This window comes from Ascaphus truei, chromosome 1 (assembly GCF_040206685.1).
Source record: "Ascaphus truei isolate aAscTru1 chromosome 1, aAscTru1.hap1, whole genome shotgun sequence".
Lineage (NCBI taxonomy): Eukaryota > Metazoa > Chordata > Amphibia > Anura > Ascaphidae > Ascaphus > Ascaphus truei.
Window position 1 is genome coordinate 473,399,229 of NC_134483.1, and position 16,803 is coordinate 473,416,031.

Here is a 16,803-nt window from a genome sequence, read left to right on the forward strand (position 1 = left end):
GATTCTTATCATTCTTAGTTCAAATGTTTTCCGTTCTTGGGGGCTGTGACAAAATACCCTTTTTGGCTGACGGTTTCTTGTCTGGGAACCTTAGGGCAAAGCAGAGTCACAGAACCATCCAGCTCTTTATTTTCTTTGTCAATCCAGCAGACAAAATCAAGACAAACAAATTAATTAAAGTAAATCCTAGCTCTATCTGAGCATTAACTAAACAGCAATTCTCGAGCTATCTTTGGGTCGCTTTCCCACTTACCATTCTTTATTCTGGGACATCCAAGTAAGAGGAGCATGGTCTCTAATTAGCCTGAATTTTCTTCCTAACAGGTAATAACGAAGAGCCTCTAAAGCCCACTTTATTGCCAGACATTCCTTTTCTACTATGGAGTAGTTCTTTTCTTGTGGGTTTAACTTTCTTCTCAAAAAGTAAATGAGGTGTTCCTCACCTTGGTATTCTTTGGAAAGGACAGACCCTAAGTCAACATCAGAAGCATATGTCTGTACTACAAACTCTCTAGAAAAGTCTGGGGTTACCAAGACCGGTTGGGCACAGAGAGCTTTTTTCAATTACTTAAAAGCCTGATCTGCCTCTGGAGACCATTTAACTGTAACTGGGGAACTTGCTTTTGTGAGGTCTGTTAAAGGGGCAGCAACTGTGGCAAATTTTGAGATAAACCTTCTGTAGTAACCCGTCAGACCTAGGAATGCTCTTACCTGTTTCTTGGTAAGTGGCTGGGACCAGTTTTCTATAGCTTCCACCTTCGCTACCTGTGGTTTAACCAAACCTCTCCCAATTGAATATCCTAAATACTTTGCCTCCTACAGGCCAATGGTACACTTGGGAGGATTAGCAGTTAAACCAATGGCGAAAATGGAATTAAGTACTGCTTGAACCTTTGGATAACAACATAATCCAGGTATGCCGCCGCATATCTAGTATGGGGTTTTAGAATCCTGTCCATCATTCTCTGGAATGTGGCAGGGGCACCATGTAGCCCGAATGGTAATACTGTATACTAAAACAGGCCTTTGCGTGTTGAGAAAGCAGTTTCCTTTTTTGCCTGTTCAGTGAGAGGGACCTGCCTATAACCTTTTGTTAGGTCTAGAGTTGTCAGGTAACGTGCTTTGCCCAACCTTTCTATTAACTCATCAACCCTAGGCATTGGGTATGAATAAAATTTAGAAATACCATTTAACTTGCGATAATAATTGCAGAATCTTAGAACCAGCACAATACGACTGTTCCACCCACTATGTGATTCTACGATTACCCCAAGTTTTAACATTTTTTCCCCTCCAAGTTTATAGCCTCCCTTCGGGCTTCAGGAATCCTATAGGGTTAAGATTAACTTTTTTCACTGGTTTTTCACATGTTTAATGACATTAGTTTTCCCTGGGGTCCCAGAGAAAAATCCCTATTTCTCCTGACAAAATCCCTGACTTTTTGTTTCTGATGTGCAGGCAGAGTGTCTGGTATGTACACCTTAGGACCAGTGGTGGGAAGTTCTATGGGCTTTAAAGCAACCCGGACTTCCCTATCCTTCCAAGGTTTTAACAAATGTATACTGTATGATACAATTGCTCAGGTTTTCTTCTTCCTGGGTGCCTTACTTTATAATTAACAACACCTACTTTCTCAATTACTTCATATGGACCATGCCACTTTTCAGGGAACTTGTTCTCCCCTGTAGGGACCAGCACTAATACCCCATCGCCAGGTTGAAACAATCTGATCCTAGCATTAGGGTTATAGCTGTTTTTCTGCGCTTCCTGGGCTTTTTGCATATGTTCCCTGACAATTGGCATGATAGCTGCCATTCAATCCTGCATCTGGGATATTTGTTCAGTCAAGCTACTGTACGATGGGCTGTCGTCTCCTGCTCCCAGATTTCTTTAGCTTTATCTAGTAATCCTCGAGGATGTCGCCCATACACTAATTCAAAAGGGGGAAAACCTATATAGGCTTGGGGTACTTCTCTAACAGAGAACATTAGGTAGGGTAACAAAAAGTCCCCATTTTCCCATCTGTGTCAATTACCTTCCGTAGCATACTGTACCTTTAATGGTTTTATGAAATCTTTCCACAAAGTCATCAGTCTGGGGCTGATATGCGGAGGTCCTAATTTGTTTCACTTGAAGACACTTGCACAATTCTTTTGTGACCCTAGATATAAAAGGGGTTCTTGGTCTGCAGGATTTCCTTGGGAATACCCACCCTTCTAAACATCAGCATTAGCTCCTTTGCTATGGTTTTTGCAGAGGTATTACATAGGGGTATTGCCTCGGGATAGTGGGATGCATAGTCAAGAATAACCAGCATAAACTGATGCCCTTTAGCAAATTTTACAAGTGGGCCCACCAAGTCCATACAGATGCACCGGCTGTTATTCGAACAAATCTTGAAATGGATTTTGAGATTTGTCCGTGATCCTCACAAATTTTGCCGCTGCAGACATAATGGTCCAATGGATTAACACTGCAGGGTTTACTGCTGTGTGAGTCCTACTGGGTCTGCCTCTCTGTAATAGACGCGCAGTAAGAGATAGGCTGAATCAGTCACTCTAACTGCACGCCTCTCACAGGCGATCGCGGGGGGTTTATTTAATTTTAAACATTACAGTAATGTAGCAGGTGGTCTCCGGAGCTGAACCACATAGATTTCAGGTCAGGGGACCCCTACTTCCTGAGATACAGGCCCCGTTCTGGGGTGCCAGTATCTCCTATGCATTGAAATGTCCCGATCACGTGACGCGAGACATTTACATCCATAGGAGATACCGGTACCCCATAACGGGGCCTGTATCTCAGGAATCAGGGGTCCCCGGACCTCATATTAATAAGGTTCTGCTTCACGGACCCCCTGCTACAATACACTAGAAATAAAAATTACATTAACAAATGTAATAACCACCAAAACACAACCCACCCCCTGTACCACCACATAAAAACATATTTAATTTTTTTGCACACAGGATTAATACCACAGGTTGGCGGGGGTCCCCGGGTGGTCCCAACTGGTGTGCACAGGCCCCACAGTGCACCCCTTGGGTACCCATGGTCTTGGGTACCCACGTGTCTGGGGGCTCTCAGGCCCGCTAGGCTCTGTGGGCCTCCAGGTGGTCCCCGAACGCCCCAATGGGGTCGCCCCTGCTACATTACTGTAATGTTTGAAATTAAATAAAACCCCCACGATTGCCAGTGAGAGCCACCCAGTTTGAGTGACTGATTCAGTCTATCTCTTACTGTGCGTCTATTACAGAGGGGCAGACCCCGGTAGGACTCACACAGCAGGGATTCCTTTTGTGTTAATCAGATGGGCTATTATGTCTGTCCTGGCAAAACTTGTGAATATATCTCAACCTACACGCAGCACAACGCAAAATTTACCCAGGTAAATGTTTTCATAACGGACGCTGCATCTGTAGCTATCCATTCAAAAGGTACATCAATTATAGGTAGGGGCACTAGGGGGCTACGGAAAGCCTTGGAAGGGCTGAGCGCTGGCACTCAGAGCATGAGGAGCAATAGTTGGTTATTGCAGTAAGCACCCCAGGCCAGTAAAACCCCCTAAGGATTCTCCCTCATGTTTTCTCAACTATCAGATGTCCTCCCAGTATGTGGCTATGTGCAAGGTGTAGTACAGTGTTATGGAAAGCCTGGGGAACCAGTAACTGCTTAGTGATGGCTGAGTCCTTTTTCCCTACTCTATAAAATAGGTAATTTATCACTTGAAAGTACTGATTAGGTAACAGATTTTCTGGCTGCGTAGCAATCCCATTCACAACCTGGACATTATCTCTAGCAGCGAATAGAGTAGGATCTTCCCATTGGGCGCTGTTAAAATTAACAGGACTGACTCCCAAGTCCAGCAAATCATCCCCCTTCTCTGTGCTAGAACCAGGCTCTTCACTGCTGTCAACTGGGTTGTCCCCTACTAACACCGGCAAAGGGCAGTCATTTTTATGTTTCTCTTCCCCATTACATCCCTGGTCAATCTCCAAATAAACCTCAGAAAATGGAGAAAGGCATGTTCCTCATTAGTTTGAACCTGTTCTAATGACCATAACTCTTGAAAGTTGGGGAAATCTCTACCGAGCACCACATCATGGGCTAATCTAGGTACTACACCCACCTGTTAATTTAGGGTACCACACTGGGTTCCAATATTTACCTCATCTGTGGGATATTCCCTTTTATCACCATGAATGCAAATAATTTCCATTTTCTGTATATTATCTATTTTCACGTTAGGTATTACAGGCTTTGCTACTAAGGTGATCATAGTTTCTGAATCAAGCAGTGCGCTAGACATTTTCCCATTCATCTTCAAATAGCACGAATGAAAATTATTACCACCATCATTATTAGTATATTATTAGTACATTATTATATGATTCAATGTAACAAATGTGACCAAGGATGCTACATTGGCAAAACCAGCCAAAAGCTTCAAGGCAGAATGAATATGCACAGACACTCTATACAACACCATGAAGAAGGAAGATACAGGCATACCCCGCTTTAACATACGCAATGGGACCGGAGCATGTATGTAAAGTGAAAATGTGCTTAAAGTGAAGCACTACCTTTTTTCCACTTTACAATGCATGTACTGTACTGCAAACATCATATATGGGCATAACTGATGCAAATAATGCATTTGTAACCAAAATAAATACAGTAGGCTTTATTCAAATAAAATGAATGGGAGCAAGCAAGGAGGTGAGAGGCGCGCACGAAGGTCAGTACTGTATAGCAGTCTCACAGTCTCTCTCTCACTCAGTCAGTCTCTCTGTCTCTCTCTCTCTCTCTCACTCAGTCTCTCTCTCTCACTCAGTCACTCTCTATCACTCACTCAGTCAGTCTCTCTCACTCACTCACTCAGTCTCTCTCTCTCACTAACTCAGTCTCTCTCTCTCACTCAGTCACACACACACACGCACTCAGTCACACACACACACACACGCACACAGTCACACACAGTCACTCAGTCACACACAGTCACTCAGTCACACACAGTCACTCAGTCACACACAGTCACTCAGTCACACACTTACACTCAGTCACACACTGTCACTCAGTCACACACTTACACTCAGTCACACACTGTCACTCAGTCACACACAGTCACTCAGTCACACACAGTCACTCAGTCACACACAGTCACTCATTCACACACAGTCACTCAGTCACACACAGTCACTCAGTCACACACTCAGTCACACACTGTCACTAAGTCACACACAGTTAGTCACACACAGTCACTCAGTCCCACACAGTCACTCAGTTACACACAGTCACTCAGTCACACACAGTCACTCAGTCACACACAGTCACTCAGTCACACACAGTCACACAGTCACACACAGTCACACAGTCACTCAGTCACACTCAGTCACACTCAGTCACACTCAGTCACATACAGTCACTCAGTCACACACTCAGTCACACACTCAGTCACACACTCAGTCACACACTCAGTCACACACTGTCACTCAGTCACACACAGTCACTCAGTCACACACAGTCACTCAGTCACACACAGTCACTCAGTCACACACCATCACTTAGTCACACACCGTCACTCAGTCACACACAGTCACAAAGTCACTCAGTCACACTCAGTCACACACAGTCACTCAGTCACACACTCAGTCACACACTGTCACTAAGTCACACACAGTCAGTCACACACACTCAGTCACACACTCAGTCACACACTCAGTCACACACTCAGTCACACACTCAGTCACACACTGTCACTCAGTCACACACAGTCACTCAGTCACACACAGTCACACAGTCACACACTCAGTCACACACTGTCACTAAGTCACACACAGTTAGTCACACACAGTCACTCAGTCACACACAGTCACTCAGTCACACACAGTCACTCAGTCACACACAGTCACACAGTCACAAACAGTCACTAAGTCACTCAGTCACACACAGTCACTCAGTCATACACAGTCACACACAGTCACTTAGTCACACAGTCTCTCAGTCACACTCAGTCACACTCAGTCACTCAGTCACACACTCAGTCACACACTCAGTCACACACTGTCACTCAGTCACACACAGTCACTCAGTCACACACAGTTACTCAGTCACACACAGTCACTCAGTCACACACAGTCACTCAGTCACACACAGTCACTCAGTCACACACAGTCACTCAGTCACACACAGTCACTCAGTCACACACTGTCACTCAGTCACACACTCAGTCACACACTCAGTCACACACTCAGTCACACACTCAGTCACACACTGTCACTCAGTTACACACAGTCACTCAGTCACACACAGTCACTCAGTCACACACAGTCACTCAGTCACACACCATCACTCAGTCACACACCGTCACTCAGTCACACACAGTCACAAAGTCACTCAGTCACACTCAGTCACACACAGTCACTCAGTCACACACTCAGTCACACACTCAGTCACTGAGTCACACAGTCACTCAGTCACACACAATCACTCAGTCACACACTCAGTCACACACTGTCACTAAGTCACACACAGTCAGTCACACACAGTCAGTCACACACTCAGTCACACACTCAGTCACACACTCAGTCACACACTCAGTCACACACTGTCACTCAGTCACACACAGTCACTCAGTCACACACAGTCACACAGTCACACACTCAGTCACACACTGTCACTAAGTCACACACAGTTAGTCACACACAGTCACTCAGTCACACACAGTCACTCAGTCACACACAGTCACTCAGTCACACACAGTCACACAGTCACAAACAGTCACTAAGTCACTCAGTCACACACAGTCACTCAGTCACACACAGTCACTCAGTCACACACAGTCACTCAGTCACACACAGTCACTTAGTCACACAGTCTCTCAGTCACACTCAGTCACACACAGTCACTCAGTCACACACTCAGTCACACACTCAGTCACACACTGTCACTCAGTCACACACAGTCACTCAGTCACACACAGTTACTCAGTCACACACAGTCACTCAGTCACACACAGTCACTCAGTCACACACAGTCACTCAGTCACACACAGTCACTCAGTCACACACAGTCACTCAGTCACACACAGTCACTCAGTCACACACTGTCACTCAGTCACACACTCAGTCACACACTCAGTCACACACTCTGTCACACAGTCACTCAGTCACACACTGTTACTCAGTCACACACTGTCACACACAGTCACTCAGTCACACACTGTCACACACAGTCACTCAGTCACACACTGTCACACACAGTCACTCAGTCACACACTGTCACACACTGTCACACACAGTCACTCAGTCACACACTGTCACACACAGTCACTCAGTCACACACTGTCACTCAGACACACACACACACACACACACACACACACACACACACACACACACACACACACAGTCACTCAGTCACTCAGTCACACACACACACAAGCAAAGATTGCAGCAGAAGATCTTCTCCTTCCCCTCACTGTTGCTCCATAATTCACATCACATGCAAAGCTTTGCAGAGCTCTGAGGAGGGACGAGGGAGGAGGGAAGAATGAGGAGGGAGGAGGGAGGAGGGGAGAAGGAGGAGAGCGGAGGAAGCAGAGTCACGGGCGGAATCACTGGTTTAGCTGCTGCTTTATGGAGCGTGAGTGCAGGGGGAATGGAGACAGATGGGAGGAGGAACGTAGACAGATGGGAGGGGGAACGGAGAAAGATGGGAGGGCAGAGGGAACAGGGAGATCGAGCGCACCATAATGAAGACAAGCATGAAGGAGGTTGCAGGAGTGTTGAGGTGCGCACGCCGCCCCCTGGTGTCCGTAGTGACGAAGCACGCATACGAACACAGGGGTATGGTGCAACTAAAAATAAATGTACGTACTTGTGAGTGTACGTAAAGCGGGTGTACGTAAAACGGGGTATGCCTGTACTGCTTACCAGTGGGACATCGTTTCTCACTACCAGATCATTCCATAAATGATTTAAAAATCTAAATCCTCAATGGAATGTTTAAACGCACCCAAGATCGTTAAACATTTGAACTCAGAATGATAAGACTCTTTGACAGCAAAACAAGAGGACTTAATGCGGATATGGGGTTTCTCACACACTATCAAAATTGTTTGTAATTATCCTGCCTGCCTCTCAGCCAATGTTATTATCCACACCTTCACCCTTCCCCCTCTCTCCCCCCACAGCATCCCCTTCCCCCTCCATGCTGTTCCTTGTCTCCGTTTTATTACCCTTCCAATGTCTTCAAACACTTTCTCACCCTACCTTATCTACAGTACATCTCTGTTGTTTTTTCCCTGCTCTCTCAACCCCTGTTTTAGTCATAGATTCCTTTGTTAATCAGTATTGCAGACCTGAAGAAGAGAGGAGAACTCTCGAAAGCTTGTCCTATGACATAAATTGTTAGTCCAAATAAAAAAGGTATCACCTAATACTGAAGAACTCATTTATTCTGCATTATATATATCCAACAAGCAGGCTGTACATCATATGATCAGCTAACTTAATAATAAGAAAATAAAAGAAAGATCTGAAAGACTGTAAACACAAGAAAGAGATTGTTCTTTTGTTTAAAAAAAAAAGGCAAATGATGAATCCTAGTCACATCAAAAATAACCCAAATCAAAATCTACAGTAAATTTAGACCCCAAGGAGTTAGTGTCTGAACTTATGTGTCTACTGTAATATGATTCCCTCCTTGATTGTTTCCTCCTCTCCAGTGTGGTGATGAACATTATATTCCTTTACCTATCAGCCCATTTGGATTTTTCCATGATGTAATCTAAAATGATTAGACACACTATGTGTTATTAATCCTTTTTTTTAAATATTATTAATATGTTCTTCTGGTCTTCTCTTTAGTGGATTAGTCATTCTCCCCACATATGTAACGTACAGGGACATTCCCATAAACAAATTACAAAACTGCTACTGCAGTTAATAAAGAATTCAATATTAAACTCTCTTTTTTTTACATTTGATTTAAACTTGTTTCCACCTTGACTGAATTTACAACCTTCACACTTGGAACAGACAAAATAACCTTTGATATTATTCAACCATGTTTTTTATCTTGTTCTTGTTACTTAGGGGACAGTTTAGTGCTAATCTTTGAGATTAGGTGTTCTTTTGAAGATAAAATGTGTTTTCTTTTCTGATAAAATATCATGCAAGGTGAAATCCTTATTTAAGATATCCCAATACATTAAATATAACCTCTTCATCTTTGGAGCCATTTTCTTATAACCAGTAATGAAAGGTAAAAATTCCTGAGAGGGACTTCTGATGTCTTGTGTTATCGGTGGTATTATCATATTTTCCTAATTCTATTCTATTATTTTTTTAAAAACTTTGATAAAGCTCCATCGAACTCATCTTTATATTGTCATTCCAGAAATGTTTCTTTTAAGCAATGGTCTTGTTTCCCAAAGATGTGATTCTGAGAACGGTTCCTTTTTTGTTGTAGGAATTGTCCTTGTAAAATGTGCTTAACCCATTGTGGGCTGTGATGGTTAGTAGCCAAGAGATAGTTATTACCTTCAAAAGTTTTATAATAGGTTTTGATATGGATAATATTATTCTCTAATAAAAACATAAAATCCAAAAAATCAATTCTCTACTACCTATTTTTTTTAAGAAAAAACTAAATTCCTGGAGTTAAAATTCAAGTATGATTTAATGTTATCCAATTCAAATAAAAGTCCCTTCCATATAAATAGTGTATCTACACATATCGAAACCAGAGGACCAGCTTCCACCAAACAGACCAAATATGGTCCTGTTCCCCGAGGCTCATGGGAATTGAGCAGGTTAAAAAGGCCAGTGCAGGTCATGATAAGGAAACAGTGTTATTACAGAGAAACATTCTGGATGTATATTCTTGACATGGTACACCCCAGGGGTCTCAACGATTACATATCGTATACTTGTTTCGTGTCCAGATGATAGAGCTTTATACAGACGAGCCAACGAGTATTCTAAAACTTGCTTTAATCTTGCCTTAAACTAGCCAGGTACATGCTGGGTACATTTCAGTGACATTTCTGCAGAGGCTAATGGCCGATTGGATTAACACAGCAGGGGTTCCTGGCAGTCCCATTCAGTTTGAATGGGACTGCCAGGGACACCGGCTGTTAATCCGATCGGCCATTAGTCTGTCTGCAGAAACGTGTGAAATGTTGCAGCATGTACCCAGCATATACCAGCATGTACCAAGCATGTACCTGGGTCTTTTTGTAGAATGCCCCAGGTTTGTTTGAGAATAATCGTCGGCACTACAGTTTTAATGCCTTTTTTTTATTTACAGGCTGTGTGGCTGCTGCTGCTATTGTCTTTTTCATCAAGTTTTTTGTGCCTTATAGATCTCAGTAAGTAATGCCATAACAGACTGATAATCATTCCATTGTTATTAGTTTTATTACAAAGCACTCACTCAGCACTCGGGTTCAAGGTATAACACTAAAAATATCCTCACTGACTCTATCTCTCTCATACAAAGATTGGAAGGAGCCATGATGAGTAGGGATGTTGCTCGGATCATTTCTAGTGATTGTGAAGAACCAACTGCTGAAAGATGAAAAAAATGGAGATTGCTTCCGAGGTTCACAGCACCTTCACTCAGCCAGTTGTATGAATATAAAAAAGTTTATTAGTAACCAGCAATGTACAACAGCATGAACACTCTTACGCGTTTCGTCCAAGCCAGGACTTTTTCTTTGAAAAAGTCCTGGCTTGGACGAAACGCGTAAGAGTGTTCATGCTGTTGTACATTGCTGGTTACTAATAAACTTTTTTATATTCATACAACTGGCTGAGTGAAGGTGCTGTGAACCTCGGAAGCAATCTCCATTTTTTTCATCTGTGACGTCATATCCGGTTGGGGCACGCAGACGCCAGCAAGCAGAATCCCAGCACACAGAGCCTCCAGGATCAAGCTTGCAGCCGCAAACAGGAACGGCTTTCAAGGGACCTCCAGGATCAAGCTTGCAGCCGCAAACAGGAACAGCTTTCAAGGGACCTCCACGCGATACACAGGGGAGACAGATGAGGATATATTGGTAGCCGGGCCGTGATTTACTTGGGGGCGCCCCATTGGCAGGTGTCCCCTTGTACCTCTAACCGGTTTTCCAGTACCCCACTCCCCTTGTTAGTATCGGAGATACCCATATATTGCCTTATTACCTGCATCACCTATATACCGGCGTCAAACCTTCTTTCCTAAACACACTCCATAGTGCCTGGTAGTGGCCTCGATAATTGGGGTTACCCTATTTTTTCCAACTGCTGAAAGAGCCTGCATTGGAGGGATGACGCATGTGCAATGTGTCCCTGATGGAGCCAACCTACAGAGGACCACGCGGGACTGCAGGATTGAAGAAGGAGAGACAGGCAAGTTTACGTCACCAGCATTGGAATGCGGACGTCCCAGACTGTAGAGCGCAGGCGCGGACAACGCATGCACGAGATGGATGTCCCTACCTCGCGATACTTCGGGAGCAAATCAGGACACAGAGGCAAGCTATAATGATGTCACCTACGAACCAATGCGGAGGTATGGACTTTCAGCGCATAGTCATGAGGGAGGAGAGAGATCTAATCAGCATAGGATTATATGGGACAGCTGTTGGTTATTTTCACGTGTTTATTTGACTTTTTTGGGGGGTATATAGACAGGACATTTCCTCACTCATGGTATGCCTGTCACTTGATAAAGACCTTAACGGTCGAAACGTTGTGCGGCTAAAATACATTCTCTTGTTCAGCAAATCCATAGTGTGCTGGATCTACATTTTTCTTCTTCCTGTTCCCATAAACTCATAAAGATGTTAGCATAACTTGGTATTTGCGTTGTCCGTCGGTCCCGCCCCTGTGATGCACTCCGTGACGGGACGGGTGACGTGTGACGCGTTACCAGGGGACACTGCACGTCCCGCGCTTAGGCTCCACCTTGTGACATTACGGGTAAGGCGCACCACGCGCAGGCTACACTACGTGCAAGTGCCGCATGACCATGGCCATATGAGGGGTTAACTCCATTTCCAATTACCCTTCACGTGCACTTCTCCCTGCCCCTGCCTATCAGTGGACTGAATATGTCTAGGGGGCGGGTTTCATTCATTACTCTGCAGCTGTATGCTGCCCCACCATTAGCTGCCTCTTCCCTTAATACTCAGCCAGCACTACTGCAAACTGGCTGAGCATGTTTATGTACAGTACTTGTGCTTGCCTCAAACACCCTGCTGCCTTGTTGCTGTCTTGTCTTGCGTATCCTGTTCCTGTTTTGATCTTGGCTTGTATCTGGACCTCCGCCTCTCTGACCCTTGACCTCGGCTTGCTATACGACTTCTACCTTCTCTACTCCTGGACCCCGGCACCGCACAAAGACTATCCGACTTCTCCAAACCCTGACCACGGCGAGTATACAGCTGCAGCGGCCATTATTCAAAAACTTCACACGTTGTGCACATCGAAAAACCGATGTCATGACGCAGGATGTCTTACAACCTTACTGCCTTAAGACGCGAGTGCGGCGAGTGCAGAAAATGGGATTTTAGCGTTCTGGTTTTTAAACACCATGAAATTCAACAAAGCAATTGCGATATGCGCGGGTGCCTGGGGCGATTGGCTGCATTCATGCTGCGTGGAGTACAGCAGAGCACACGAAATCGGTGCCGTGATTTGTTTGAATAACGTCCGCTGTAGCTGTGTATGACCATTCTGATCTCTCCTATCCTGACCCTGCTACACAACCTTACTCTGCACTCCGGGCGCGGTCTCGCAGTTGCAGGTCGGTGGTTTCCAACATCCCCACCTCAGCCTCACGGTCCCATCCTGTTTGTGGTGAGCACTCGTTACAGTGAAGGCACAAATAGAGATTTTCAAAATAATTTTGTTACAGTGTATGAAGGCATACTGCACCATATTCTTTTCTTATTTCCCTCACTTTCCTATAATACAACAGGGGTGGCCAAACTCAGTCCTCAAGAGCCACCATCAGATTGCTCAATCATTTTGATTGAGCCACCTGTGCTGAAGCAGGGATATTCGTAAAATTTGGTCTGTTGGTGGTTCTTGAGGACTGAGTCTGTCCACCCCTGTAATACATACAAAGAAAAAACCAGGGGAGCGATGATACCTAAGGAAAAATAAATACAACTACCATAGTGCAATACTGTTAAAACAAAACACAGTGTAGTGGAAAAACTCTCAACATGGCATTAGCAACACACTATATGGTATCAGCAATAACCAATAGCAAATGGGAGCAAAAATAGGAGGTAGTCTCAATCTCAGAAGAGAAAAACACAGAGCCCAGATAAAAAGTAACAAAAACGATTTATCCAACACCAATAAAATTGGAGGCTTACAGGATTCCAATAGGATATCAGCATAGGAGGTGGGGTACAGGTGGTAACCGAGTAGCGATCTCAGAGTCCCATCACACCGCCACTGCCGCCGCAAGTCTCCGGTAATACAACATTGGAGAGAACATCAAAGATAATGTGATTTTTCAATGCTTTAAGTCAACAGGAAAACATTGAGTGCATAAAACATAAATGATATAAATCATTTTATAATTTGTGGAGAGTGCATTCTTTTTCCTGTTTTTATCTTCTGTCTATACAGCATAATTTTCCGCACCTTGGAGAGCCAATTTTGCTGAGATTACACATGCAGCCACAACTATCCGATCACTTGCCTGGGTAAAAACTAGGGCATCTCACAGTAAATGCCTCAACATGCCTCAACATTTCTGTGAGATTACTAATGGCCCATCAGATTAACACAGCAGGGGTCCCTGCAGTCCCATTTTGAATGGGACTGCAGGGACCCCCCGCTGTGTTAATTCGATGGGCCATTAGTCTTGCTGCAGAAATCTCACAGAAATGTTGCAGTTTATTGGGAAATTGCCCCACATTTTCCAAGGCAAGTGATCTAATACTGGTGGCTGCATCTGTATATCAATAATATTTGTATGTACTGTATAACTTTATTTATATAGTGCCCACAGATATATTCTGCACTTTACAAAGGAGACAGGACAGTAAAGGGAATTAAAATACAAATCAGACAATAGGAAAGGAAATCTCTGCCCCGGAGAGCTTACAATCTAAGTAGTATGTCGGAATCTAGCTCTCATTTCAGTTTAAACACTCTATTTTAAAATACGTGTAACTTTTGAACAATAAATACCATACACTGTACAGTGGAGGGTTTCTGTCCTTTTTTACCCACTATAACTTATATAATGTGTGGTTGAAACCTATTCCAACTTCACATTATAAATCCATTACTTCCAGTCTCACACTAAAGAGACCCAAATGTTTGTAACAGCTATCTGTGAGTGGGTATTACTGGCTATACACTTCTTTAACTTACAGGGGTTCATGTTACAATGGACATGAAGAAAAAGGTCACACTGTGTGCTCATTTACATGTCATTTCCCAGAATCCCTGGCCACAATGGAAGCATTGTATGTTAAGAGATAATAGTAAAAACAAATTTGCAGACCTGTCTGAGACATGTGAATGTGCTCACAAGTGGTATTTTTATTTGCTGTACACTGTATGTTGGAAGGTTTTTGTCACTTTTTTACCCACCATAATTTATATAATGTGTGGTGAACAATAAATTGAAATTTTGCAGTTTGCTGGAAAGTCAATGTCAGAAATATGTTTGGCCTATTGTGTGTGGTAACAAATAATAATTTTTGAGATGTAAATAAATGAAAAACCCTGAGTTGGGCCACAATTATGACATTGTCTTTTGTCCTTCTACTACTTACTAGACAGACATTCTGTTGATTTTCAAACTAAATTAAGGTTGAATTGTTGTACTGTAGTTCTTTCCTGAGTTGGAAACTAAAGCTATGTGCATGTATGCTGTAGTATTTCTTCGCCCTCCTATGAGTCATTGTGCTTTTTCTACACTAATGCAGTCAGTGCATTTAGCTGCACTCTGAAAGACTATAATGAATACAGGCATATTGGGTCATAATTAGTAAGAGTTGCAAATTCCATAAGACACCTTCAGAAGCCAGAAGATATCTTACAGCACATTTAAGTGAGTGGACCATAAGGATCTTCCAGTGCTGAAAAGTGTCTTATGGAATAGAAACACTTAGTAAGTTGGGCCATTGGGCATTTCCTTTACAGACTATAGAGAAGTTAAAAATGCTAGTCCTTTTTTCAATCTGAAACAGATATAACATTTTGTGCACATTTCACTTTCCCACTGACTGTAATAAATAAAAATTCCATAGCATGCTTTTCTTATGAATCACACCAATTTTAGTGTTAACTCCCATTCAAGTCAACGGAACTTATTACAGTATTGTGTGCACTAATCCATAACAGCACTTAACGAGTCAGGCTAATAGGGAGATAAATGTAGATATATTCAAATATATTTGTGATATTTTTCTTAGGTAAGTTTATGTAGTTCTGTATAATTAAATATGGGGAAATACAACTAACGATACCTGAGAGATTTTAATTGGATGCCATTTTCAGATAGAATCCAGGGAAGTCTGCATTCATGAATATTTACAAGGAGTGGATAACATATGTTTTACCAAAACCTAATTAATTACCATATTGGAAACTGTTGGTTTCGTTCTGCTGTCTTAGATAGAACAATCAATAAATAATTAACTGGAGTGAGGGAGTGTACTCTTTTGTTTAGGTCTCTATATACAGTAGTATCTGGTAGTACATATCGGAAGTTGCATATTCTTAGGAAAGCTGAAAAGTCTACAAAATGATCACAGTCACACCTGACAGGTGACACTATTTAAAAAAAAAATCTTTAATGACAAATTACTTTTTTTAGTTTCACATTTTTGCCTCGTAAGCTTGCACATTTGAAATGTATGATCATAACACACAACGGGATTATTTAAACATTGAGTCATCTCCATCGATTGAAAGATAGCTCTTAACAAGGCACGATCATATGGATATTTTTATCCAGCGTCATCAGCATCTTGTAACCATAGAAGCGAGACCTAGCAGTTCATAAAATGCCTTAGTATAGCAAATGCTTTAATATATATTTTTAAATATTTCTATCATATGGTACTGTTCAGATATACAGTACACACCATCATTCTAAAAGTGGATACAAAATTATTTATTTTACTTACCTGGAAAACTGTGGCCAAATTGTCAAATAAGGCTTGACCAGCACTAACTTTATGTTTGACTCCTCGGACTGTACCATTTTTACTGAGTATATTCACCCTTTTTGTTCCAAATCCCCTATCTTTGGTTGCTCTTGCAAGGACGAGCAAATCATCTGGCTCATTATCACTTTCGTCACACTCTGAACCCAAATATCCATTAAGATGCCCGTCAGTCTCACTAGGTGCGCTGTTTTGGTCAGTCTCCGAGCTGCTGGTACCTTCAGAATCCAGGGAATCACCATCAGTGTACACTTCCTTCAGCACTCTTCCACTATGAGATGAAGCTACTCGAAATCTTACTTTTCTCTGTTGCCTTTCCCCTTCGGGCTTCATTTCCATTTTTAACATTGCCCCGTCCACAGATAAAAGCAAAAGGGTTTACATTGTTCTGGCTCAGACGGTCACCTTTTTTGGCAGCTTGTTACACTCACAACAATATGAAAGCTATTTCTAGTGACAGCAGTACCCATAAGGAAATAAGGCCTGATATGGAGAGGTCTAACTTACTCTGAAGCTGTGCAATTAATAATTTAATGAATGTGTGCTATGGTTACCTTTTAAACTAAAACCTGTAAAATGACACTTCTAATTCATTATGAAAGACCCGCTGT

The 16,803-nt window shown here is 42.8% G+C and overlaps 1 protein-coding gene across 1 annotated transcript in view; it reads right to left on the minus strand.

Moving 5' to 3' along the window:
- GRXCR1 (glutaredoxin and cysteine rich domain containing 1) overlaps positions 1-16,540 on the minus strand; it is a 97,350-nt gene extending 80,810 nt beyond the window's left edge. The window contains exons 1-2 of the mRNA XM_075578633.1: positions 16,154-16,540; positions 9,993-9,995 (exon numbers count right to left, since the gene is read on the minus strand). Coding sequence (XP_075434748.1) covers positions 9,993-9,995; positions 16,154-16,540 — 390 coding nt within the window. The remainder of the gene's footprint in view (positions 1-9,992; positions 9,996-16,153) is intronic.
- Positions 16,541-16,803: the final 263 nt, after the last annotated feature.